Here is a 25,433-nt window from a genome sequence, read left to right on the forward strand (position 1 = left end):
TTTTATTAGCTTATAAAAAAAGATTACAATCTACGTTGAAAATACAATTTTCGTTGAGGATACATAGTGCATTTTGGGACCGTTTGTTTCCAATGGTACATTTTCTTATGCAACATCCAATAATTTAAAAAAAAAAAATTAGAATGTTAATTTTAAACAAATGCTCAAAGATCATTGTTTAAGGAACCCATAAGAAAATTATATCTTAAAAATATAAGTCAAACATTTGTTAAAGTCATAACGGTACAATTTCTAATGTAAAAGTTTTTATTGTTTTTACAAAAACAAAACGATATTCATTCATTCAAATCGATAGAGTACATCAGATACAAACATCGCTAAAAACGTAAAGGGTGAATCTGCGAGCAAACTCACAGCATCCAAGTTAATAGCATACAACGACAAAATGCCTACAAATAATATGATAAAACCTAAGTCACCGAAATACCCATGCTTCTGGATCTGCAACGTTGCCGCCCAAATCATTGGTTGAATTTGTAATTGACTGATGTAGATCTTCCAATAGGAACTAAACAAACACTGCGACAAGACGCAAAATTAAACGCCGCACAAGACGACGAACAACAAAACGCCGCACTTAAACGACGAAATCACAAAAACACAAGAAAAAAACTTGATAGATGTGAAAACCACTTATTTAGATTGAAAGAAGAAGGGGAAAAAAGATGTAGAGGGGTGATTCTAGGTCAAAAAAATGACCTAAAACCACCTCTCCTCAGTGAACGAAGGAGAAAGTTGCTATTTTTAAATGTTTAAACAATGCATTTAGGGCACTTGTTAGCAATAATCCTAATTTTAATTTCAGCAAATTGCCATCTTAGTCTCTAACTCTTCATCTCGCTGTCACAAAAGTCCTTGACTCCCTAACTGTGTACTTTTGTTATAGTTTTAGTCTGTGACGTTAAATAATTATGTTAAGTGATGATGTGACACAAGTTTTACAATGACATGACATATGAAGTGTCACTAAGACCTAAATGAGAGTAAAAAATGTTCACTTTCCTGAACTAAAAATCAATATCCACAAATTGAATTTCAAATCCCTAAGACTATGTTTGGAACAATATAGAGATTAAGGAAAGAAGACAGAAGGGATAGAAAGTTTCTTGAGAAACGTGTTTCCATCGTTTGGTTCCTTGTCAGTGAGGAAAGAAAGCCTGATTTTGATGGCCCCGTGCGCAGAAACCTTTCCTCTCCAAAATGCGAAGAAACATGGGGAATGGAGGCCAGTGTGATAAAATTACAAAACGGCCATTGAAGCATATTATCTATGCTATTTTTTCTCCTTTAATTAATATATGCTTCCCTCAACGTCACTTCGGTCTACCATTCTTTTATTCTAATTAATAATATAATATACTTTTTTTAAGGAATAATATAATATACTTATAAGTTACTTTGTTTTTGAGAACGTTATGTCTATAAATTATATAAATAAATATTTAAAATATTATATCTATTATATAGGGATATTTATGTCAATTTACTAAATATATAACTATTTTTCCTTTCATTTTCTTTATACAACTAAATAATTATTCGATTTTTCACCTACTTTCTACTCACTTTCATTCTTTCAACAATCTTTCTTTTTTCTTCCTTGATTATCCAAAGAGAGCATCTCAAATCCTAAATTAAGATTTTCCAATATTTTTTTATTTTTGTTGACTAAAAGTGTGAAAAGTCAAAAGGTAAACAAAATATGCAGGATTAATTGCAAGTGATTTAATTGTGGTCCATGTGTATGAGCGTGGATTAAACTGAAAATTTGATGCGGAGAACATGAAGTAAGCTCCATCGTGTCGACGTGGCATTATAACGGTTCCATGAGTTGACGCGAGCTTCTGCCATGTCAGTCCCACCGTGTGACGTGGCAGCTACCTACGACGGAAAATAGAAGGAGAAGTGTGTTATACTGTTCTGACCACTTGTACTCACACGCCGGAACACCCTTCAATTCGTATTTATTGCTGGCTAACAATATTTCCTTTTCTGACTTTCCTTTCCTTTCCTTTCCTTTCTCTCAAAAAAAAAAATATTTCCTTCATTTCCTCATAATTGTACATAATTCAAAATAATCTCTAATTTTTTATTTTTATAAATTTGCTAATATATATTTTTCTACCAACACAATGGATAAAAATTTAGCTTAAAAAAGATATTGTATGAGCTATAACCACTAAACAAAAAAAAATCACTCTAAAGAAAAAAAGTTCGGTATCAACATTTGAAAATGGTTCATACATATATTGTGTAACGTCTCTATCAACTGAATTAAGTTTACAAAAATGAATTTGTAAATATATACACGGTTAATATAACTTATTTTGGTCTTAAACATGTCGTATTTTTAGGATATGAACTATTCATATAACTTGCCTTGATCCCACTCTTTAGCTTATATATAAATATAAATTTTAGCATATAAAATGTTTGTTTTGTCTCGTTAAATATTTTTTAAATAAATTTTAATAATTTTTTTAGTGTAGATACCTAGAAATATCAATGATCAAAGTTATATATTAATTCAAGTGAAGTGGTTGACTACGACATGTATTTTAAAAGAGTAAAAAAAGATGGCTAAAGATTATGTGACATGTCATGTTAAGGGACATTGTTGATATTTTGTAATTCAAAACATTGAAAGAGTATGACTGTTTTAGATATACTACTAATACTATTAAAATGAGGATTTATTTTAAGGGGCATTTTGGAGATTTCACATGAAAGCCTTGAGACTTTTATAAACAAACACCGCTGAGAGTACGCATTGTGAATCAACAACAAGTACACTCTCCATTCCAACCTGTCATTTGACAGAACAAGAATTTTCTCACAATTTGTTGTGATTGTTTGAGAGAGAGAGAACAGAGAAACTTTCTTTCTTTCACTCTCACATTCTCATTTCACTCACTATTCTCTTATCTTCAATGGCGCCAATGAATCCAACTCCAGACACTGAAAAAGCGTCAAACGGTGTTCCCCCAGACGACAGATGTCCAATTGAAGAAGTAGCTCTCGTCGTCCCTGAAACCGACGACCCTTCTCTTCCAGTCATGACTTTCCGTTCATGGTTCCTTGGAATTACTTCTTGCATCATACTCATCTTTCTCAACACTTTCTTCACTTTCAGAACTCAACCACTAACTATCTCTGCTATTCTCATGCAAATCGCTGTTCTTCCCATCGGAAAGTTCATGGCCGCCACTCTTCCCACCAAAGAGTATAACTTTTTTGGGCGGTGGCGTTTCACGTTGAATCCTGGTCCGTTTAATATGAAGGAGCATGTTATTATCACTATTTTTGCTAACTGTGGTGTTTCTCAAGGTGGTGGTGATGCTTACTCCATTGGTGCTATTACTATTATGAAAGCTTATTACAAACAATCTCTCAGTTTTCTCCTTGCTCTATTCATCGTCTTAACCACACAGGTTCTTTTTATTTCATTCTATTTCTATTTGGTCAAAAACATTTATTCATTTCATTTTATTATTTTTAATTTTGAGGAAAATATTTATTGCAAAGGTTTTTTGGTCAAAGAAAATAATTCTCCTTTCCTTGTTTTTATGTTAAATTAAAAACGCAAAGATAATTGTTAGATTATTATTAAACTGAAGATGCAGAATGTATAATTAGTTTATAATTGCAGGCAATTGTTTATGTTTGGGTGTATAACCCAAAATCAAATAAATATTTGTATAACTTATATGTTAATGGTTATTGAATGATGGTGATGAAGTTTGTCTTTGAGTCCCGTGAAGGTTGAACGTGGTCGTCTAGTGTACTTTATGTTCAGTGTTGAATTTTTTTTGGTCTGTAGTACTTGTTTTGTTATCTACAAGTCTATCTGGAATTTGTTTTTTTTTTTTTTTTCTTTCTTTCTTTCTGGTTGATGACGAAAAAGTGTGAATTTAATTTGGAAAATATATATTTTTTCCTATCTTTCTTTGTTAAAATATGCTGTGATCAATCTGCTTTAAATAGTTGTTAACTAAAATTTCATTTTAATTTAATGTTGTAAATTGAGTTGCAGATATTGGGCTATGGATGGGCTGGGATTCTGAGGAGGTATCTGGTGGACCCTGTTGAAATGTGGTGGCCATCAAACCTTGCACAAGTCTCTCTCTTTAGGTTCATTCTTTTCCCCTTTTCTTCCATATTACGTTTTATTCAATTGGTACAGACTTATTTACTTCAATAACCCTTTGGTGATTTCTAAAAGTAAGCACCAACACAAAGACACTGATACGTGGACATTGATAATAATACTGAGATAATAAAAGTAATTGAATGTAACCACATATTTCATTGTTGTTGTGTGTCAAGATACTTCTTCAATATGAAAGCCTTGAAGAAACAATATTCATTTATCCAATATTCATTAGCCAATTTGCAAAATCAACGAATACATATACATATGATATATTGCATGAAGAAACAAAAGATACAGAAATTTACTTGTATACTTTCTTATTTAATAAACTCTATTAGTACTGTTACTGCAAAAATAAAAAAGAACTTGTATGGAGTAGTTAAATCAATAAAAGATAACGCCAATGAAGTTTGTGATTGATTAGTAATTACTAGTTTGAAATATGCTATTGAAAAAGACACTTGGTTTAACCTTAGTGGGCACAACAGCCATTATACCAAATTGAAAGTTGTAAATATGCCGTGGACTAAGCGCATCTTCACTACTGAAAGGCACATATCACAAGCTGTGTTGTTCGGTTGATGTAAGAATTAAGATTCTCTTTGACAAGAGATATCAACATTGAAAGAAAATATTCTCTAATGTTTCTCTGGCTGTATAATTGACAACAAATAGGCAAGGATAGAATCTTAACCAAAAGAACTTATGCAACAGTGAAAACTAATTTTCTTAGTCAAAGTTACTTTTTTGCTTGTTTATTACTCTATTCTCTAATATGATTTTGATTACATCATTAACCTTATGCTACAGGGCACTCCATGAAAAAGAGAATAAAGCATCAAAAGGCTTTACAAGGATGCAGTTTTTCCTCATTGCTATGGGTGTTAGCTTCTTGTATTATGCACTCCCCGGCTATCTTTTCACCGTCTTAACATTCTTCTCATGGATTTGCTACGCATGGCCACATAATATCACAGCACAACAAATTGGATCAGGTTACCATGGACTTGGAATTGGTGCATTCACACTTGATTGGGCTGGAATTTCAGCTTATCATGGAAGCCCACTTGTTGCACCGTGGACTTCCATTGTTAATGTTGGGGTTGGATTTATCATGTTCATCTATATAATTCTACCCGTATGTTACTGGAGGTTTAACACTTTTGATGCTAGGAAGTTTCCTATATTCTCTAATCAGTTGTTCACGTCAAGTGGACACAAGTATGACACGACAAAGATCTTAACCAAGGAATATGATCTTAACATTGATGCATACAACAAGTATGGCAAGTTATACCTTAGTCCTCTCTTCGCATTGTCTATTGGATCAGGTTTCGCAAGATTTACAGCGACCCTCACTCATGTAGCATTATTTCATGGCAGGTAGGCTGCTTACAAAGCCTTTAGAATAAACTTATTTCTTATACATGTATTAATTAAGGAATCGCAATCATAGACACGTGATACTGACATAGTTTCCTTTTTGCAGAGACATATTGAGACAGAGTAAATCGGCAATGGGTAACGTAAAAGTTGATGTGCATGGTAGGCTCATGAAGGCTTATAAGCAAGTACCAGAATGGTGGTTCCTCATTTTATTATTTGGAAGCATGGCGCTATCCTTAGTAATGGCTTTTGTTTGGAAAACGGATGTGCAACTTCCATGGTGGGGCATGCTCTTTGCTTTTGGCTTAGCTTTTGTTGTAACTCTCCCAATCGGTGTCATCCAAGCAACTACCAACCAGGTACTAACTCCATTCAATATTTCTGCCACCTATAATCTACACTTTTCTTTTTCTCGTAAGCAATGAGGCGAAAGCAATAGGAGTTTGAAATTTTAACATGAGTGTTTCCTATGATGGTTACCTTGCAGCAACCTGGATATGACATTATTGCACAGTTCATGATCGGGTATCTCCTTCCTGGAAAACCAATTGCAAACTTGCTCTTTAAGATTTATGGGAGAATCAGCACCGTCCATGCACTCTCTTTCTTGCAAGATCTTAAACTTGGGCACTACATGAAAATTCCCCCGCGATGCATGTATACAGCACAGGTATTTTTAGCTCAGAATCTCCTAGTTTGAACTCTTTTGTTATCCTTTTTTTTTCTTTCTTTCTTGCTAGTTAATGATTATTTATTTTGAATTTCCAAATAGCTGGTGGGAACACTAGTTGCTGGAGTGGTGAACCTTTCGGTGGCTTGGTGGATGTTGGATAGCATTAAGGACATTTGCATGGATGATAAAGCTCACCATGATAGTCCTTGGACTTGTCCCAAATACCGAGTGACATTTGATGCATCTGTTATATGGGGGTTAATCGGACCGAAGCGGCTATTCGGACCAGGTGGATTGTACCGAAACCTTGTATGGCTATTCTTGGTTGGAGCAGTGTTGCCAGTTCCTGTTTGGGTGTTTAGCAAAATCTACCCTAACAAGAAATGGATTCCTCTGATAAACATACCAGTTATATCTTATGGTTTTGCTGGAATGCCACCTGCAACTCCAACTAACATTGCAAGCTGGCTATTGACCGGAATGATCTTCAACTACTTTGTGTTCCGCTTCCACAAACGTTGGTGGCAGAAATATAATTATGTTCTATCCGCGGCACTTGATGCAGGCACAGCTTTTATGGGTGTTTTGATTTTCTTTGCTCTGCAAAATGCAGGCCATACTCTCAAATGGTGGGGAACTGAATTGGACCATTGCCCGTTGGCTACTTGTCCAACTGCTCCTGGAATTGTGGTTGATGGTTGTCCTGTATTCTAATAGAGAAGCCTAATTGACTTAGGCTTTCTTTTTTACTTGTTTTTGCTTTTAGGGGTGGGGACCATGTTAGGCTTGGAGTATACCAAAAGGTGAAGGGACTAAATAACCAATTGCTTAGCAATTATTATGCACATGCTTCTTGCTTGTTTTCACGGAGGCTTTTCCTTTTTGTCTTTTTTTACCTGCCTTATTTAATGGATATATATTCAGTTAACTGATAATGGAACAAAGTTTGACGTCTGAAATACATTTTAGGAATTGAAAATTGATGTTGAAAGCGCATGATCTTTATTATAACCTAGAAGTGGATACATGGAATTGCAAATTCATGGTTTTTGGTAAAGGACACTCGTACTTTGTATTTGACACAGAATATAATACCAAAAGGATCGGGATGCATCTAATCTAATCACAAACAAATAAAGGACTTTCAAGGTACAAGTGTTGGTGTCCTCAATTGGTTACGAACTGTGGGCATTTTGCAAAAAGTGGAGAGTTTGATCTCTCTGCAATACTTCTAACCTTTATGGAGGATACATATCTAGAAGTAGACACCAAACTTAAGTTTCATAAGACTTTCAAATTATGCAATTTTTATTTTCCAAAAAAGATTCCAAACACTCAGAAATTCCAACTAAATAATCAAGGATTTGACTCCACTAAATAGAATATGCAATGTGGATGAAAATCAACGGTTGATTTTATTTGGTTATACATAACAAATCATGGAAGTGTTGAAATATCAATGTCAATAATAGACTTGTCAACAACTTAGATACTTTCTTTAACCAGTGTCCTGTTTTATCCAGGAATCGATTTCCTTCTGTGGGACAGCCCACATCCTTCAACATACTATCTATTCTAATTTCAATATTTAAAGTTCCTATTTTTCTACTGTCCAGATTTCACTGGATTCGCCATTAACTGGAGAGGATCTATAAGCTCTTAATAAACATTTGCACGATACGTCAAAGATGCAGATGTAAATAAATGCACGTGTAAAACTATCGTAGGCAGTTGCTTTATAAAACTATTATTTCTCCCAGCAAGATCAAAAGACTTCTGTATACTAGCAAAAGTCAATTTACCGGAGAATGATCAGAAATATCACTAATATGTGATGAAACTTGCAACAAAAAACCGAACCCAGAAAACGGAGGAGAAGGGCAAGAGAACTGAAAAAGAAGATAGGGAAGGATGAAAATGCAAATATAGAGGATACGAACTGCAAAATAACTTAACCACATAATTGTTGTTTCAGCTATAAGTGATATGAATGCGTAAACTATTTTATCCTTTTGAATACTCAATCAAAATTCCTAGATAAAAGTATCACCAAAAGTGTAAGAATTGAAACTAAATCATCTGATAATTAGCCAATAAGCAATTGCATTATATGTAATACAATCTTGACTTTCGTGCAGTGATTAATGTTAATGACTGGTCCATCTCATTTGTGTTTACTACCTCTGCACAGACTTGTAAAGCACCACAGTAACATATTTGGACAGAAACCGATTAGTAGAACCAAGGGCAACCACTGAAGGACTGCTTTCTCCTTTCGGGATGTAAAAATGATTGAGCACTGAATGTTGAGGTCTTGGCTTAGTAGGTTGGATTTCCACATTTTCTGTACATACATTTAGCGGCGTCGTAGCTAACTGTGGAGGGACTAATGGCGGCTCCTTTGCACAATCTTCAGAACTAAATGGTAAATTATCATAACTTGAGGTTGGTGATTGAGGAGGTTCAAAAGCAGAAATGCTTCCAATATCTTCAGGAACATAATCCTACAGATATAAAAAATGGCATTAGTGTCAATTCAGACCTCAACGGCTTCCATAAGTAAAAGAATGCAGACATACAGGCTACCACATATGTGTTATCAAGTGTCATTTTTACATACATATGTATATATGTATGCAGCTACATCCCTTAAAAAAAAAAAATGCAGGTACTTAAAAATGAAATCACAACAAAATCGATAACTATTGCGAAAATCAATCAATGCACATTAAGGTGGGCTATCAAATATTTACTTTTGATGGATATTTAGCTACAAAGTGTCGGTTCCCCTAGAGTCCACTTGGCTGAAAATTCGCTCTCCAACCTTCATGAACTGGGTTAAATACTGGCACACCGATGGATATTTAGCTACAAAGTGAAGCAAAAGTACCAAGACAATGTGGCGTGGTGCTAACAGTGGGTTAGTCAAAGGCACTGCTAAGATGAAGCTAGAAGTACAAGGTATCAGCTCAGCTCCTCTCAGGCACTTCATGAGTACCTTTCTGGATTACAAGGGAAACAATAATTTAAAAGACCTGTCATCTAACTTCTCAACAGTGATACTAAAGGGGGTAAAGTAAGAATAACTTGTCAAACTTTGGGATTCTTACCGGAAAACAACTTAGGGTTATTTAAATTGAAATCACAATCTTGTATTTTTACAACGAATGTAGTAAATGGAAGCCTTGGTGCAACGGTTTGAGTTACTACTACGTCGCTAGAAGATTACAAAATCAAGCTGTGAAATTAGTATCTTACAAATGCAACGTAAGTACGCCGACAATAGATTCACAACGGATCCAACCCTTTCATTGACTATGCCAGAGCGAGAGCTTTATATGACCAGAATTGCCTTTATATTCTGCTACATTGCAGTGTTATAGCGCTACTATAGCTGCTATTTGACAACACTTTGTACTAAATTGCGTATTGCACTATGGAGTACAAACTCAGACACGGACACCGGACACGACACGGACACATCGACACCGATAATAATTTGAGAAATGACATAGTTCAATGTAATCATATGTGTCGGTGTCAGACATGATACGTATCCGACACCAGGACACACCTAATCGAGTATTTGTGTTTCATAGTGCACATAACGATAACAGCTTGTTAAATTCTGCTACAATTTAGGGCCATAGAGGCGTTATAGTCGCTATTTGACAACATTGATTGGAACCAACTCTAATTTTATCCTACCAAGAGAATACTGTTTGTGCCGTGGCATCAAAAATTCATTATATAACCCCATAGTATCATCAATTCTGTTTGTTTGCATGTTAAAGACTTCAACGATAAAATAGTACCTGTAAGTCCAAGATGTTGCAAGCATTCCCAGCTTCATCTTTCGACCAAGGCAACTCCGGGTCATAACAGCCTATTCCATCAACAATAAACCTATAATGGTAAACACCAGAGGCCAGTACCTTCAATATTGTGAAATCTTTGCCCGATTTCTGCAAGGCAGTTCTAATAAACAATTTTTTTTAATCAGAATCTAAAAAACAGAGAAAACAATTTCTAAGAAAAAGACAGTAAAGTTTCAAAAAAACAGAAACCTTGAATTCCAATTATCCCAGGATCCTTGAACAAAAATTTGTTGACCACCACCATAACTCCAAGTAATCATAGTTGGAACTTTGTTTTCATTGTATATATCTGGATAGCCAGGAGTTGTTTGTGATGATGAATGAGTGGGAACAATAACATGCATCTCATCATGTCTTTGTAATGGAGCAGCAGGAACCTAAGACAAAACAAAAGACAACAGACAACAACAACTGTGAAAATCAAACAGTAGTAAGATAAGTGTCTGTCTGTGTACAATAAAATCAAAAAGAGAGAGATAAATACTTGAGGAGATGAAGAATTTCCATTCACATTCACGTTACCCATCTTTCTTTCTTTCTTTCTTTCACACAAATTGCTTGCAACGAATAACAAGCACACTATGTTGTGTTGAGTTTCAGTCTCAGGTTTAGAGCACCTAATTATTTATACACTAAAACCCTTAATTTAATATTTGCATTATTCTCTCCGTCTAATTAGGGTACCCTATATATGGAAACCTTTAAACGGGGGCTTGTCATTTTTAGTAATACAATAAATTTTATTAAAAAAACCAAGAAGAAGAGGAAAGTTGTGATACTTTACAGTTTACAAAACATTATTATGGATCGTTTTAATTATACTTCTTTTAGTTTTTTAAATTAATTACTGTATATCCAAAAAGTATAGATGGGATTATATAGAATCTCTCTTATGTTTGGTTTGGAAGAGAAGTTGTGAAGAGAGAAATAGGTGAGAGAGAGTATGAGAAGAGAGAAAGATGTGAGAAATAGGGTAGATTTGATGTATTGTTTGGTAGAAGAGAAAGATAAGAGAAATAGAAGAGAAAGATAGATGTAATTATTGTTTAAGGACAAAAATACCCTTATCTAAAAAACAAGTATCCAATTTATTTTATTTCAAAGTTAATTTATTTTATTTAATTAAGCAAGTTGCTTACTTAGAAAAATTATTTTAAATTAATTCAGGTAATAATATTATTTAAATTAATATATATAATTAAGTAAATTAAATTACTTCAAGTAAAAAAGTTATATAAATATATTTTTTGTATAATTATCAAATAAATCTGTATGTTAAAAAAAAAGGAAAATATGTTTAAATACCAAATTATGGAGTATAATGCTTGAACTCCCTTTCACCACCTCTATCTATATTCCCTCCAGCTCAAGCTCCCAACAGTATATGGTCGCACTTTTTAAACTTATCAAAGATAGAGAAGACATGGGCAAGATAGTAAAATCCATAAAGATCAGCCCTTTCTCTCCTCTTTCTTCGCTGCCTTGTGGAGAAACCAAAAACGTGTGGGTCCCACGTTTTAAACTTCTCTCTTTCATGTTTCTCTTCAAACCAAACAGGAGAAATTGAATCTTTCTCTTCAACTTCTCTCTTCCCAACTTCTCTCTTCCTTATTTCACCCCAACCAAACACAGTGTTAGTGTGTGTTTGGAACAGAAGATTTATGCGAGAGAGATAAATAAAGGAGAGAGATATTTAAGAAATGGGTAACTTCCACTGTTTGGCATAACATAGAAATACAAGAGAGAGACCAAAAATCCATAGGACCCACCAACTTTTTGTTTCTCTTCTCTTGAGCGAAGAAAGCCAAGAGAGATGACCAATATTTTGCATTCTTCGTTTATACCCTCGTCTTCATTGCTTCTCTTTTTGCCTAAAACTTTTGCACAGTGACCAAACTATACTTACATCTACTATCCAGATCAGTGAGTCATCGAAACACCAAAGATCACAATAATAACCACTACATTATTTCTCAATGTTCTTCGCCATCTTCATGTCAATTTCCCACTATAGCTATTTTCTTCAATTTGGATTCATGTCTTGAAAGTTACTCCAAATTTGTTTTTTTCGGTTACTCCAAAGTTTTTTTTTTTTTTTTTTTTTTCCGCTATGTCTATTAGTTTATATGAAATTGTGGATGTGGGAGTTTGATTGAAAAAAGGAACATATGGAAGATAGCGAATTGAAAACCAAAAGGGTGTGAGTGTTGAAAAGTAAATTAGTTCATTTGATTAATATTTTAATTGAATAACAATCTTAACAAATTTAAAATGAAATTAAATAATGTGATGATTTAATTCAAATTATTAATAGATTTTTATATTACAGGGGTATTTTAGTATTTTTATAATAATCAACATTTCTTTCTTCTCTATTTTTTTTATCTTTCTCTTATTCCAAACCATCCATCAAATCTACTATATTTCTCATCTATTTCTCTCTTTTCATACTCTCTCTCTCTCACCTATTTCTCTCTTCACAATTTCTCTTCATAACCAAACACACCCTTAATGCTTAAGTAAAAGTCTTATAATTTTAGTTTCTTAAAAAAAAAACTATGAGACCATTGAAGTATTAAATCTTTTGAAAGAGAGTAATATTAAGCGATTCAATTGGATTTGGTAAATTCATGTTTACATTTGTGTGCAAAAAATATCGGATCCACCAAAAAAAATACACTATACAAAAATTGTTTTTGATCAAAATGATAAATGGGTTTTAGTAGGCTCTAAAAAAATATTTTAATGTGGTGGATGATAAAAAACGGTTTTTTACTACTATAAAAATTACATTAATTGAGAGCACCTAATTATTAAATTGAATAAACCCTTAATTTAATTTTATATGATTTTCTTTTTAAGGGCCTATATATGTAAACCTTTAAAGGGGGACTCGTCATTTTTAGTAAAATAACGAGTTTTAGAAAATATGAAAAAGGAAAGGTCTGATATTTTACTAAAAAATATGGATTTATTTTAGGAATTCTTTTAGACCTATATTAGAGAAACTTTTTCTTGATTGTAAATTACGTTTTTAATAAAAAAAAAAAAGTATTTTTAGAGATTATTTTTAAAGAAAAAAATAGATGAGTTGGATTTGAGCTCACCAAAGTTTAGATAGATTTCAATGTGTAAAAAACTCGCGTCTTTGTAAAGTGTGAACTAATGCCAACAGTCTTTCTTCTAGCACGAGGTTGGAGAGACCCAACCAAGGTTGGAGTAAATGTAACATGGATGCGGATTTACATTATGGTGGGGTCTTACTTCATCGGGGTGTTGTGTGTTAGAAAAAATGAAGGTGAGTTTATTCTCGTTCAAAGGAGTTGTAAGTTTGCAAAGATGTTAACTATTGTTAAAGGAGAGGCAAATGTGTTACTTGAAGCTATTCAATTGGTCGTCAATAAAAGATGAGAATGACTATTGTTTGAAAGTGATTCTAAATTTTAGTATACTCATTTTTTTTCTCACTCTTTAGATGTTTTTGAATTTAATTTAATTATTGCTAGTATTAAAATAAGTTTATGTGTATTTTTTAATTTTAAGATAAAGTTTGTTAGACGAGAAACAAATATGGTTATTCATACCCTTACAAGGACGTCCATTTTTTTTGTTTTTGGCTTGTTAAACCAAATGATTGAAATTATTCCTCCTTATATTGAACTATTTTTGATCAACGATACGAGCTAAATGAAGATTAAAATAATGAGACCATTTACAATGGTTAAACATATTCAACAACCCTTAACATCCACTTTTTCAATTCCCAACACTCCACATCATTTTCTCTCTCTTAATTCTACACCCATTCAATTTTTCCTCTCCAATGATTTTTTCATTCAACACTCTACCCCACCACCTTTTAATTCTTATTCTTATTTAATTTTATATTTTTGTTTGTATAATTACATAAAATTACAATTATCGATTATAATTAAATTAAAATGAAGAAACACTTAACATTTTTATTTTTTTTTAAAAACAAAATTTATTTAAATAATTTATTTTTATTTTCTTAACTTAAAATGAAATACAACAAATTAAGCACACATCATAGATCTAAAATATGGATTGAAGTTGTTTGGAACAGAGGATGGATGATTGAAATTTGAGGCAAAACCAAAATTAGGCATGTTTTGAGGATGTTGGTTGGGGAATTGATTTGGATTTTGAGGATGTTGGTTGGGAAATTGATTTGGGTGTTCATAATTGTTGGAATTTTGGTAGCTAAATGGGTAATGAATTTTGGGTGTTGAATTGATTGTTAGTGGGATCCATTTCACTAAATAAAAACTAAAACTTCAAAAGAAAAATAGAAAGCTAATAATAAGATTAAGAGAGTGAAAAACTTGGTTTTTTTCTGTGTCCAAATCAAATGATCCAAGTCTCTATTTATAGAGAAAAAAAAATCACGAATTTTGGTAAAAATAAAATAAAATTATTTGCAATGAAATAATTGAGTCCAAAATATTAAGATGATAAAAATCCAAGCAGCCAATCGAAATCAGCCACATGTCATCACTTTATCCATTTAACTTTCTCTCTCCGGAACTCCCTCCAGCTCACGCGCCCTGTCGGCGCGTGTACCGCACGCGCCTGCTTCAGCCAGCGAAAACGCGCCACATGGCCCCCACGTCAGAATTCAACATGTTTAATTCTTTCATCTACTCTCACCTCCGCATCATTTTTTTTTTTCATTTTCAACCACATGCAATAGTTTCAACATGCTGAAGCTTGGTTTCAACAACCCATTGCACATGGTCTAAGGAAGAGGGAAAGTAACTTGTTGAAATAATAGATGGGCCCCTTTTGGATCCACGATGAATGGGCCCATGTCTATGTGCTAAATGAGTTATCGTTCTTGACTGCTGCTGTTCTGACATTCAATATGTCTTAGAAACATAAGTAAATGACCAAAAAATCCAACGACAGTTAAATGCTGTCTTTCTAGTTATAAAGTCACTGTTGTGAATAATTTAGTATTTTACTTGTGTTAAGGAAGTTTACGATGTTAAACTAGAAATTGTCATCGTCCTTTCCAATTTCTCGTAGAATGAGAGAGAATTGAAGAAAAAAGGAAGAGATTTCAAATTTTGTGAAGAAGCTTTCTGTTAGGCAAAACATCAAACACGTAGCTGAACAGATTAATCCAATCAAATTTTGTCGGCATATCCAAACGAATCTCGCGAGTGAGTGCTTATGTCTTTCCTTTTTTTCCTTTATGTCTTGTAGATAGTACTTCTGGTTTTGGTTTTTTGCCTTTCACAATAACATACCATGTTTGGTTGCCAATTCATTCTCACTGCTTAGATTTCTGGTTTTGTTCTTGTTGGTGACAAGTAAGTAGTAGCACTTCATGCTACAATGTTTATTCATTTAGGCCATGTTTCCATAAACAACTTAACTATATCTTATAAGTGCTTATGTAGTATAAGCTATTAAATAAATAATAGAATAAACTTAAACTACTTTCATATAAGCTATAAGCTATTTTAACTAGCTATCCTGGAAGCTTATGAAAATAAGATAAAAACAACTTATGAATATGTTACAAACAGTTTCATAATTGTTTATTTAGTCAATTCAAGCAAACGTTTGATACATTGAATGTGTGTTGCACAGAGGTGGGCTACCTAAGCAAATCATAGGTACGCGTCGCAGAGTGCACATCTATTGAATTGTAATCAAATGTGTTTTATGTCACTGTCTGACACAATTATCCATTATCCCCTGATTGAAGATCTGACGGCTTATATTCGGACTTTAGACAATTTGATTTAAAATAAGAACTCAGAATGTGAATTGTTTGATTTTAATTCAACAATTATGACTGCAACTGCAATGAATTATTGGCCCCAAAGAATCTGATTCCTGATAGTACATCAAGGGATGTGTCGTTTTTTTGGGTATATAGCAGGACTTAAATCAACAATAGAAGTAAATGGATAGATATTTGAATCTTGCATTTTTCTGCTTGTATTCCACTTAGTTAGTTTCCTTTCTTATTTTCCTTGGTCGAATGTAATACAATTCAGATGCCAACGAACAAGCACGATTCTTTTGGCCCAATTACTAGAAAACACAAATCCTTTATAGGTTTTCACTAATGATGTCTTGTTTGACAAGAGATCATAAAGTTAATCAAATTTTCAGACATTTCTGGTCATAAACTCTGCTAGAATATTTACTGATCATAACTGAGACTAGCTTAAATTCATAATTTTTGTTGAACATTCAAGTTCTGCTCCTATGACTTTTACTTTTATTTGCATGTTTATTTATATGAATGGCACTTGAGATTTTGTTATTTTTATTGAAGGCAAAGCTTATGCACTTACAGTGCTTTTTTTTTTTGCTTCAATCATTTTGTATCTGATCGTATGACAGTATCTATGCACTGTTTTGATTGAGGAAAAGGAGGAAATATCCAATATTATTTTCACTTTTACTCATTGATTTCAAACTAACAAGCTCATGCCACTTTGAATTAGCACTTGGATCGTCTGCAAATTTCTCAAATATGCAAAGCATAAAGAAATCTATACTGAGTCATGTGAACTTGAGAAGATCAGCTGAAAGATGGTTTTTGGCCAAGGATGATAATGTGCTTATGCATTTTAGATGTCGGTGCTCTTCAGCAGGTGCCAGCTCCGATCCGATACTAGACCGAGTAATCAGACGGGTCAAAAAATATGATAAAATTAATGCAGCAAAGGTATTCCAGTTATAGTCAAAAGGAAATTCTACATTTTGTTTATGATTATCTTTATCAGTGTTACACAGTCTGGGATTCTGTTTTCATGTATAGATTAAGTATCAGTATATTTTTGTGTAGGTTACTGAAACAGCCGATTTTCAAAAGGACTTAAACCTGGACAGCTTGGATAGGGTTGAGCTTGTTATGGCTCTCGAAGAAGAATTTTCCATAGAAATTCCTGATGAGAAAGCAGATAAGCTTACTTGCTGTACCGATGTTGCAAAGTACATAGCCTCTGAAGCTGACCAAAAAATTTAGGCAAGCCTTAACTTTTCAATTGTTTTGCTGTTACTCTTAGATTGCGGCATACAAAGAAGTTTTGGTGGCTGAGCTGTTTGGATCTCTACAAAGTCAGTTTGACTGAAAATAATTGAGATTACCCGTCTCCTTTTCTTATTTCTTTATGTCACCCCACCCCAATGTAAGCATGACACCTGATCAAAAAATTCCCTTGCTTTTTCTATTTTTGTACAATTAAATTTATTTTCCGTTGAGTTATGCTTTATTGAAGAATTGACGGATGAAAAATGAGATGATTTTGTCAAAACTTTTGAATTTTGTTATAGTATCATGTTTGTTGGGTTGATGAAGGGAAGTGTTACTTCTAACAGGCTAAGCATAAACTTAAACAATTACTTTTTTATTATGCAAAATCAAATTTATGAGGTAAGCCGGTAAGTAATTGGTCCATGACAAATATTTACATGTTATATTCGTCTGTGTGAAAATCTTAATTGAAAACAGTTTCAGGACCATTCTCAATTTTTCATATGACCAAATACTGGAGGTTGTGACACCCCCAACACAACTCCTAAATTTAACAATCTCACACAAACAACAATCAAACTTGAGCCATTGTAATCTTTACAGATGAATGGTTGTCGCATATAAACTATATGTAGTATGTATTTTACAAGATGTAAACCCATGCAAACCCAATACTGTGACTTAAGCGCCGTCCAAGTGAGTCATGGTGCTCTTACGAACATACTCTTGTTGATGTAGTTTGTTTCAAATCTACTCCTTAATTTCCCCTATATCTTTTCGTGGTGATGCGCGCACTAGCTCAGAAGCTGAATGTTGGATCCTTATGGTTCCAGCATCATAGGTTCGGATGCCATTCCCAATAGTAGAGAGCTTAAGCAGTCCCTTCTGTTTGTTGACATGTCGAGCTGGTCTACAGAGTGATCCCTTTGGAATTTTGTGAACTTTCACTCTGCATATTTTTTCCAAGTTGGGAATAGCATGGAGGTAGGAAGGGAGGTCCACCATAAAATCTCCAAATTCATCAGTTACACCGTTCGCTACCATTGCTTTGCCTGTTCTTTCGGTAGCGTGGCTTTGGCAGTTTACAGAAACCAAAGCTCCTGCATTAGTTAATCTTCAATTAGCAAAATTTGCAGGCAAATGAAATTTTGTATTTTCTTTTGGAAACTGATGGAAGTATTCAATGCATGCTGTTGGAGTCAAATTTCAAAGATTGCATTTAGAAATGGTTTTGAATTCTGCCATTTTTCATTGAGAAACAACAATAACATAGAAGTGGCATAGTAAATGTAATATACGATGCGAGAGAAAGACAAAATATTTCTTTGAATGAATCTCCAATTTTATATCCAAAATTGCAGAACGTTATGGTTTTAGTCCTTGAAATAAAAATAAGTCAGTAAGAAGAGTCATTAAAATTGTAATAATTGTTTTGGTGTAAACCTTATCTATTAAGCCCCTAAAGTTAAATAAATACTTGCAATCAAATTGATCCTTAAAAATCTGCAATTTTGAAGACTATGTAACAGTCACAATTAGTTTTGAAATTGTAAGTGATTTAGGGTTGACTACTTTAAAATATTTGGTACTATAAAGTATAATCTCAAACAAAGAACTGTCTATTATGGACTCGGTCCAACGGTGAACCCTCCTTATTTTTTATTTTATTTTTATTATTATAGAATTAAACTTTTTACTTAAAATGGTTAATGTCCACCTTTGGACCACTTTTGCGAGTTCTATATTAGACACACACCTCAAGATTAATAAGTATTTCACAATTTCAATAATTATTTTTCTTCATTTTCTCTTATTTAAGGCCAAACATCTCTACATATTTCTGCACAGACTATATAAGTAAAGTAGTGCACGCATATTGTTGTTGTAAACTTTCATTACATAACGTGATTTATATATATTGCTTCCCCATATAGCTTAGCTATGCATTTGACGGGAAGGTTGGGAATCATTGTCATTAAAATTTTCTATGTTGGCCAGCTTTCTTTTTCAGTTATCAAGGACGACAGCTGATCGATAATGTTGAATGCAACATTTGTTGTTTTCAGAAGTAGAAATTTCACCAAAATATGAAAGCAATATAATAATATACTGTCACCAAACAATGGAACAACAACTTCTTCTGTACATCTCTAATTGTGCAACACACCACTAATCTTATAATTGTATTAGCAAGAATATCATTATAATGCATAAGCCATAAACTGAATTTTCAATATCATACATCTTCTACGATTTACTGAATAACATATATTGGATATTCAATGATTAATGAAGGTTTTAGCAAGGACAATATACAATTATTGTAAAATATTTACGGTACCTGGTATTGGCCATGCATTTGAATGATGATTATTATTAGGTCCATCACAATGAAGTGAGCCAGTAATGAGTACAGTTGATAGCTTCTCCTCTCCATATCCAGCAATTTCCACAACTTCTTCTCTGCTTGATAAACCGAACAAATTCTGATAATCTTCAACTCCTGATGCTGATGATGGAGGAGATCCTACCACAATATTAAGCAATAATAATAATAATAAACAAAGGGAAAACAACATCACAAAAACGTTGTTGCCACTCAAGTTGCTCATCGTCTTTGAGTTTGTTTATCAACTTTGGCTTAACTTACGTAAGAGATATACTATTAATTTGAATTGAACTCCTCCTCAACTCAAAACAACATACTTATATAATGAGTCGATACCTTCTTCTGCTTTTTATATAAGCCACATTCCATTCCTCATATACATTTAGCTCTCTTAGGTTTGACTTTGCATTGCAGTATAATTTATTTATTTGTGCTATCAAATTAGTTTTTCAGATTCATTTCCATGTGTGAAATAACAAAATTGCCCATTCATGTACGTCAGGCAATAATACTCTTGTTATTATTTTGACATTTAAAAATGCCGATTTTTTTTGTCAACAAAGCTTATAAATTACTAATATTAATAGTGGTTGCTCTAAAATACTAATCAATTTAATTATAAATAAAGGGTGATATATACATTACTAAGACTTAGTGCTCTAATATTTCCCTTTTTTGGTTACATATGTTCTTTCAACGGGATGCAATTCTATCCAGATTAAATGTGGATAATTCTCACGGTCAAGATTTGAACATTAGTTCGTTAAGTTGTGGGAAGTTAACTAATTCCATCTCAATTATTAATCATTTATGTATTTTCTAACTTTAGTATTTGATTCCTTTCATCTCAAAATAATTGACATATTTGATTATCTCATATAGATTAAGAAAAATGAATAAATAAAAGAGAGATCATAATACTTTTACTACATTATTGTTATTATTGATGTAAATTCACCATTATCATAAATGAAAAGTGAAAGATATTAAATTAAAATTAGTGTGTAATATTTAATTATATTAAATGATACAATTGAAAAATATATATAATCATATCATATATATTACTTTAAAAATTGAAGATGCAAATAATTTAGTTTTTTTATTTAAATAGGTCAATTATTGTGGGACAAATGAGTACAATATAATAGCTAAAAAATGAATATGAAAGGGCAACGTGAGTATATGAGAAGCCAGAGGGGAGGGTAAATTGGGTGTTATTGGAAATTAAGGAATGATTTGCAAGTAAGGGAAAGAAGAAGTTGGAAGTTAGAAAGGGAAGTTAAGGTATTAGGTTGGTAGCCTACTCTTATCGTCTACGTATCTATATTTCCAATTTTTTCTTTAATAAATTCTAGTTTAATTTAAGTCATATTGGGGAAGTTAAGTGTTTTAAGGACGGACACGTCTAACATACTACATGTTTTACATGACAAATGCATAATGCAATATATGATCTTGCATGAAATGCATGGTGGCAAAAAAAATTAACCTCTATTACTTAATTATATCATTGAATCTCTTTTTCAAGCCTGTCTCAACCATATATCTTCAACGGCAGCAGCTATTCTTTTCTTAGCTACTTTCCCATATTGTTCCACACATAGTCAGTCCCCTACGTACCCCAACTTCCTCAATACGTCAAAAATAAGTTTTATATAGAACTTTTCAATTTGATTGGTAAAAATTATTTTGACATGACGATATAAGTCGGTTAAGGTGAAATTTTTGGTAAATGTTTACAAATAAATATTTTAATAATGAACATTAGTCTTTTACATAAGAGAAATGTTAGCTCCAAATTATAATATTCATTTTAGTCTAACCAAATAGAGGGGGTACATATACGGATTTAGGCCAGGGAATTCTAGGACCGGCCCAATAACTTTATATGTAGGCTTTAAACGAATTCAGAATCAATACATTTTGAAAATTACATTACATTTCTCACTTTAGTTTTTGCTTGAAAACACATGAAAATTACACATTTATCTCAAAACGGTAGTTAATTACCATTCGACTTCCTCCGTTTTCTTTGTTTTCAAATGGTAATTAGCTATCGTTGAAGTTAAATGTGAAATTTCTATATGTTTTTAAGCAAAAACTGAAGTGAAAACAACATTGATCATATATTTTTCAACTTCATTTCAAACCTTTTATGTATAAACTCATTTGTCGTCATCATGTAGCTAGTTCTCATGATGATTGGTTAGAACTTAGAACTACCCTCTTTTTCTCTCTTCTCTCCTTCCCAAGCCCTAGATGTCACCACTTTTCTTCTTCTTATCTACCGAAGAGGGGTGATTTAGGGTCAACTTTGACCGAAAATCACCCCTCCGATGTTGTTTTTGTTCAATTAAGTGATTTCTACACATTTTTCGTATTTTTTCGTTTGTTTTTGTGATTTCTTCATCTTTGCACAAATTTTTTATTTTGATTTCCCGTCTTTGTGTGACATGTTTTTTTATTTCTCGTCTTAGTGCAATGTTTATTTGATTCAAGTTGACATATTATCTTTGAGCAAGTACAGATTCAATCAATGTATTTGACGTCGTCAACGTTGCAGACTTGGAGCCATGAGTATTCCATAGACTTAAATATAATCATATTTGTAGTCATAGGTACCATGTTGTTTCATGCTATTAATATGGATGTTGTAAGTTTGTTCGTATATTAATCCTTTTTGTTTTTAGCGACTTTGAATTTGTATTGTATGAATGTACTATATCAATTTTAATGAATGAATATTATTTATCTTTGTTAAAAAAAAAAATTAGCTAGCTCTCATGATCCTTATATTAATTAATTAAAAAATTCTAAAGATTTTTTCCAACTACACCCTAAAATATCTTGTTACATTCAAAATTTTATTAATATTTTATTATAATATTGAAATTGTCATAATTTGTCTCGTATTAACTTTACAAATCCTATATTTTCTTCTTCAGATCTTCTCATTTCTCTAACAGACATATATTGTTTGCGAACAAACTTAATGAAAAGTTAACGATTTGAAGTACAAAATACTTCAGCATATTTCATTGCATAAGTGAGTTTTTAGTGGGGAGGAAGAAGTAACAACCGAGGGATTAAATGGATGGCATGGGAACGCATGGCATGCCCCAAAGAATTTGGTGGAATGGGGTTTCGGAATTTCAAAGCTTTTAATCCCGCTATGGTAGCGAAGCAAGGATGGAGCTTTCTGTCTAAACCTGAATCGCTGGTTGCTAGAGTCTTTAAATCGAGGTACTTTCCCCATTCTTCTTTTTTGGGTGCTAAACTCGGATATAACCCGAGCTTTGCTTGAAGGAGTATTTGGAATTCGCGTCAGTTACTTTTATATGGATGTAGATGGACAATTGAAAATGGGCAGCAGGTCAGCGTGATGAATGATCCATGGGTTCGAGGTACTCGTGGAAACTGGATTCAATCCCCACAAAGCCAAGGTGTCTATAGTTTGCGTGTGTCTGATTTGATAGTTGACGAGGAACGAGTTTGGGATATTGATAAGCTTGAATCTTTGTTTCCAGATGATATGGTGCAAGCTATTCTCGACACGCCACTATCTGTGGAAGTTCATAATGATAGAATAGCGTGGATGATGGAACGTAGTGGGAGGTATACTGTTAAGACTGGTTATAAACTCGCTATGATGAAGTTGTTACATACCGATAGGTTTCATGTTGACGGAGAATGGCTTAGAATCTGGAAGGTGAACTCCCCTCATAAAACACGTAATTTGTTATGGAGGATCTGCAGGGGGTGTATTTCGACGCGTCTCCGACTACAATCACGACATGTACAATGTGAGGTGCTATGTCTATGGTGTGATACAACTGTTGAGGATGATTGGCATGCTTTTGTAGGTTGTACCGTGGCGCATGAGAGTTGGTATTGGGCAGGGCTTTCGACTGTGCTGCAATCACGAGTTGGCACTGCAAGTAGTTTGGCAGATTTTTTTTGGAGTAAATAGTCAATTACCCCCCTGAAATTGTAACTTTCATCAAAAACCCCCCTGAATTTTGCAAAATGTCAAAAAACCCCCCTGAAATTGTCAAGCGTCTGTCAATTACCCCCCTCCGTTAATTTTCTCCATCCAACATGCTGATGTAGCCGTTAACTGCCACGTGGCACTGACACATGGTCAGAAAAGTCATGCCACGTCATAGGGGGGTAATTGACTATATATTTTTTTTTTTGAAAAAAAATCTGATTTTTTTTTTCTTTTCATAATTAACATTTGTGCCACCCACTGAACATGCAAATACCCCCCTGAAATTAAACATTTATGTGCAAATACCACCCTCAAATTTAAAATTTATGTAACAAATATCCCCTCAAATTTATAACTTATATGCAAACATCCTCTCCAAATGTAAAACTTATATGCAAATTACACCTTGAATCATAAAACTTTAATGAAACTTATTCTTAATCTATAACAATAAAAAAGAAAAAAAAATCACATCTTTAAAATAAAACAATTATAAAAATCACAATTTCAATCACACCATAAAAATTATGCATTGATTACATGATGCTGAAAACAAGTCTACAACAAAAGTTTAAAATGAAAATGGTCATCAATGATGATATTCATACATCCTAGTTAATGTATTTAAATACATAAACTTAAGTCTGCATTTAACAACTTAAAACTAACATGGAAACAGAGATGCATATGCATCAAAATGTTGTGTTTTGAGAGCAAATAATTCCAGATCCTACAGAAAAAAAAGTTAACAAGGATTTGACCAAGACATATATATAATATATGAAGGTAAATTTGGTAGTTATGGCAAAGTGTAATTACAGCGGGAAGTTAAATTTTCTCCAACAGCAAAAGTGTAATGGCAATAATTTGTCATCATTTCGAGCAACACCCTTAGGCCTTAACAGATAGAGAACTAGTGGTGTGTTCCGTGGGAACCCCTGAAGGAGCATAGCTAGAAATATTCCCAAGCTCTTGGCCAAAAAACAATTCTACCTGAGCCTACACACAACCATCCATTCATGCACCAATAACCTCTCCCCCTTTGTTTTATTTTAAAGATGTGATTTTTTTTCTTTTTTATTGTTATTAGAGATATAGTAAATTATAGATTAAGAATAAGTTTTACTTAACCATTAAAGTTTTATGATTCAAGGTGTAATTTGCATATAAGTTTTACATTTGGAGAGGATGTTTGCATATAAGTTATAAATTTGAAGGAATATTTGCTACATTAATTTTAAATTTGAGGGTGGTATTTGCACATAAATGTTTAATTTCAGGGGGGTATTTGCATGTTCAGTGGGTGGCACAAATGTTAATTATGAAAAGAAAAAAAAATCAGATTTTTTTCAAAAAAATAAATAAATATAGTCAGTTACCCCCCTATGACGTGGCATGACTTTTCTGACCATGTGTCAGTGCCACGTGGCAGTTAACGGCCACATCAGCATGTTGGATGGAGGAAATTAACGGAGGGGGGTAATTGACAGACGCTTGACAATTTCAGGGGGGTTTTTGACATTTTGCAAAATTCATGGGGGTTTTTGACGAAAGTTACAATTTCAGGGGGTAATTGACTATTTACTCTTTTTTTTTTGACATATGTTGTTCAGAAAATCGAGACACTGTTGGTCGGGTGTTTTTACTTCTTTGGCAAATTTGGGCTGCCCGTAATGATGTCATTTGGAATGACGCTCATCACACTTCAACAAGCATTGGGAGGACAACACTAGATGCATGGCAGCAATGGCAGGAGGTTCATAAACAACCCTCGTCATCGATTGTGCAACACGGGCAGAATAGAGTGCAAGCTAACAACTCAGTTTGGGAGAAACTGTGTGAGACGTGGTTGAAGTGCAATGTGGATGTCGTGTTTCATGACCGTCAACATATTACATCTTTCGCGTGTTGTTTTAGA

The 25,433-nt window shown here is 33.3% G+C and overlaps 4 protein-coding genes across 4 annotated transcripts; 2 read left to right on the forward strand and 2 right to left on the reverse strand.

Moving 5' to 3' along the window:
• The first annotated feature begins 2,801 nt into the window (after nt 1-2,801).
• LOC25494324 (oligopeptide transporter 3) lies at nt 2,802-7,192 on the forward strand. Its single transcript, XM_013603197.3, has 6 exons — nt 2,802-3,452; nt 4,055-4,152; nt 4,985-5,557; nt 5,664-5,919; nt 6,048-6,230; nt 6,333-7,192. Exons 1-6 carry the CDS (start codon nt 2,952-2,954, stop codon nt 6,945-6,947), a joined length of 2,226 nt encoding a protein of 741 aa, XP_013458651.1. The 5' UTR covers nt 2,802-2,951; the 3' UTR covers nt 6,948-7,192.
• A 953-nt stretch (nt 7,193-8,145) lies between these two features.
• LOC11438642 (SNF1-related protein kinase regulatory subunit beta-2) lies at nt 8,146-10,775 on the reverse strand. Its single transcript, XM_003610556.4, has 4 exons — nt 10,596-10,775; nt 10,301-10,488; nt 10,049-10,211; nt 8,146-8,737 (listed from the first exon to the last, which is right to left on the reverse strand). Exons 1-4 carry the CDS (start codon nt 10,635-10,637, stop codon nt 8,411-8,413), a joined length of 720 nt encoding a protein of 239 aa, XP_003610604.2. The 5' UTR covers nt 10,638-10,775; the 3' UTR covers nt 8,146-8,410.
• Nucleotides 10,776-15,094: 4,319 nt separating this feature from the next.
• LOC25494317 (acyl carrier protein 3, mitochondrial) lies at nt 15,095-17,412 on the forward strand. Its single transcript, XM_024782786.2, has 3 exons — nt 15,095-15,297; nt 16,600-16,823; nt 16,944-17,412. The coding sequence occupies exons 2-3, from the start codon at nt 16,629-16,631 to the stop codon at nt 17,121-17,123; spliced, it is 375 nt and encodes a 124-aa protein (XP_024638554.1). The 5' UTR covers nt 15,095-15,297; nt 16,600-16,628; the 3' UTR covers nt 17,124-17,412.
• A 173-nt stretch (nt 17,413-17,585) lies between these two features.
• Nucleotides 17,586-19,926, reverse strand: LOC25494318 (uncharacterized). The gene is made up of 2 exons (XM_013603200.3): nt 19,474-19,926; nt 17,586-18,232 (listed from the first exon to the last, which is right to left on the reverse strand). The coding sequence occupies exons 1-2, from the start codon at nt 19,742-19,744 to the stop codon at nt 17,883-17,885; spliced, it is 621 nt and encodes a 206-aa protein (XP_013458654.1). The 5' UTR covers nt 19,745-19,926; the 3' UTR covers nt 17,586-17,882.
• Nucleotides 19,927-25,433: the final 5,507 nt, after the last annotated feature.

The sequence above is a fragment of the Medicago truncatula genome, chromosome 4 (assembly GCF_003473485.1).
Source record: "Medicago truncatula cultivar Jemalong A17 chromosome 4, MtrunA17r5.0-ANR, whole genome shotgun sequence".
NCBI lineage: Eukaryota > Viridiplantae > Streptophyta > Magnoliopsida > Fabales > Fabaceae > Medicago > Medicago truncatula.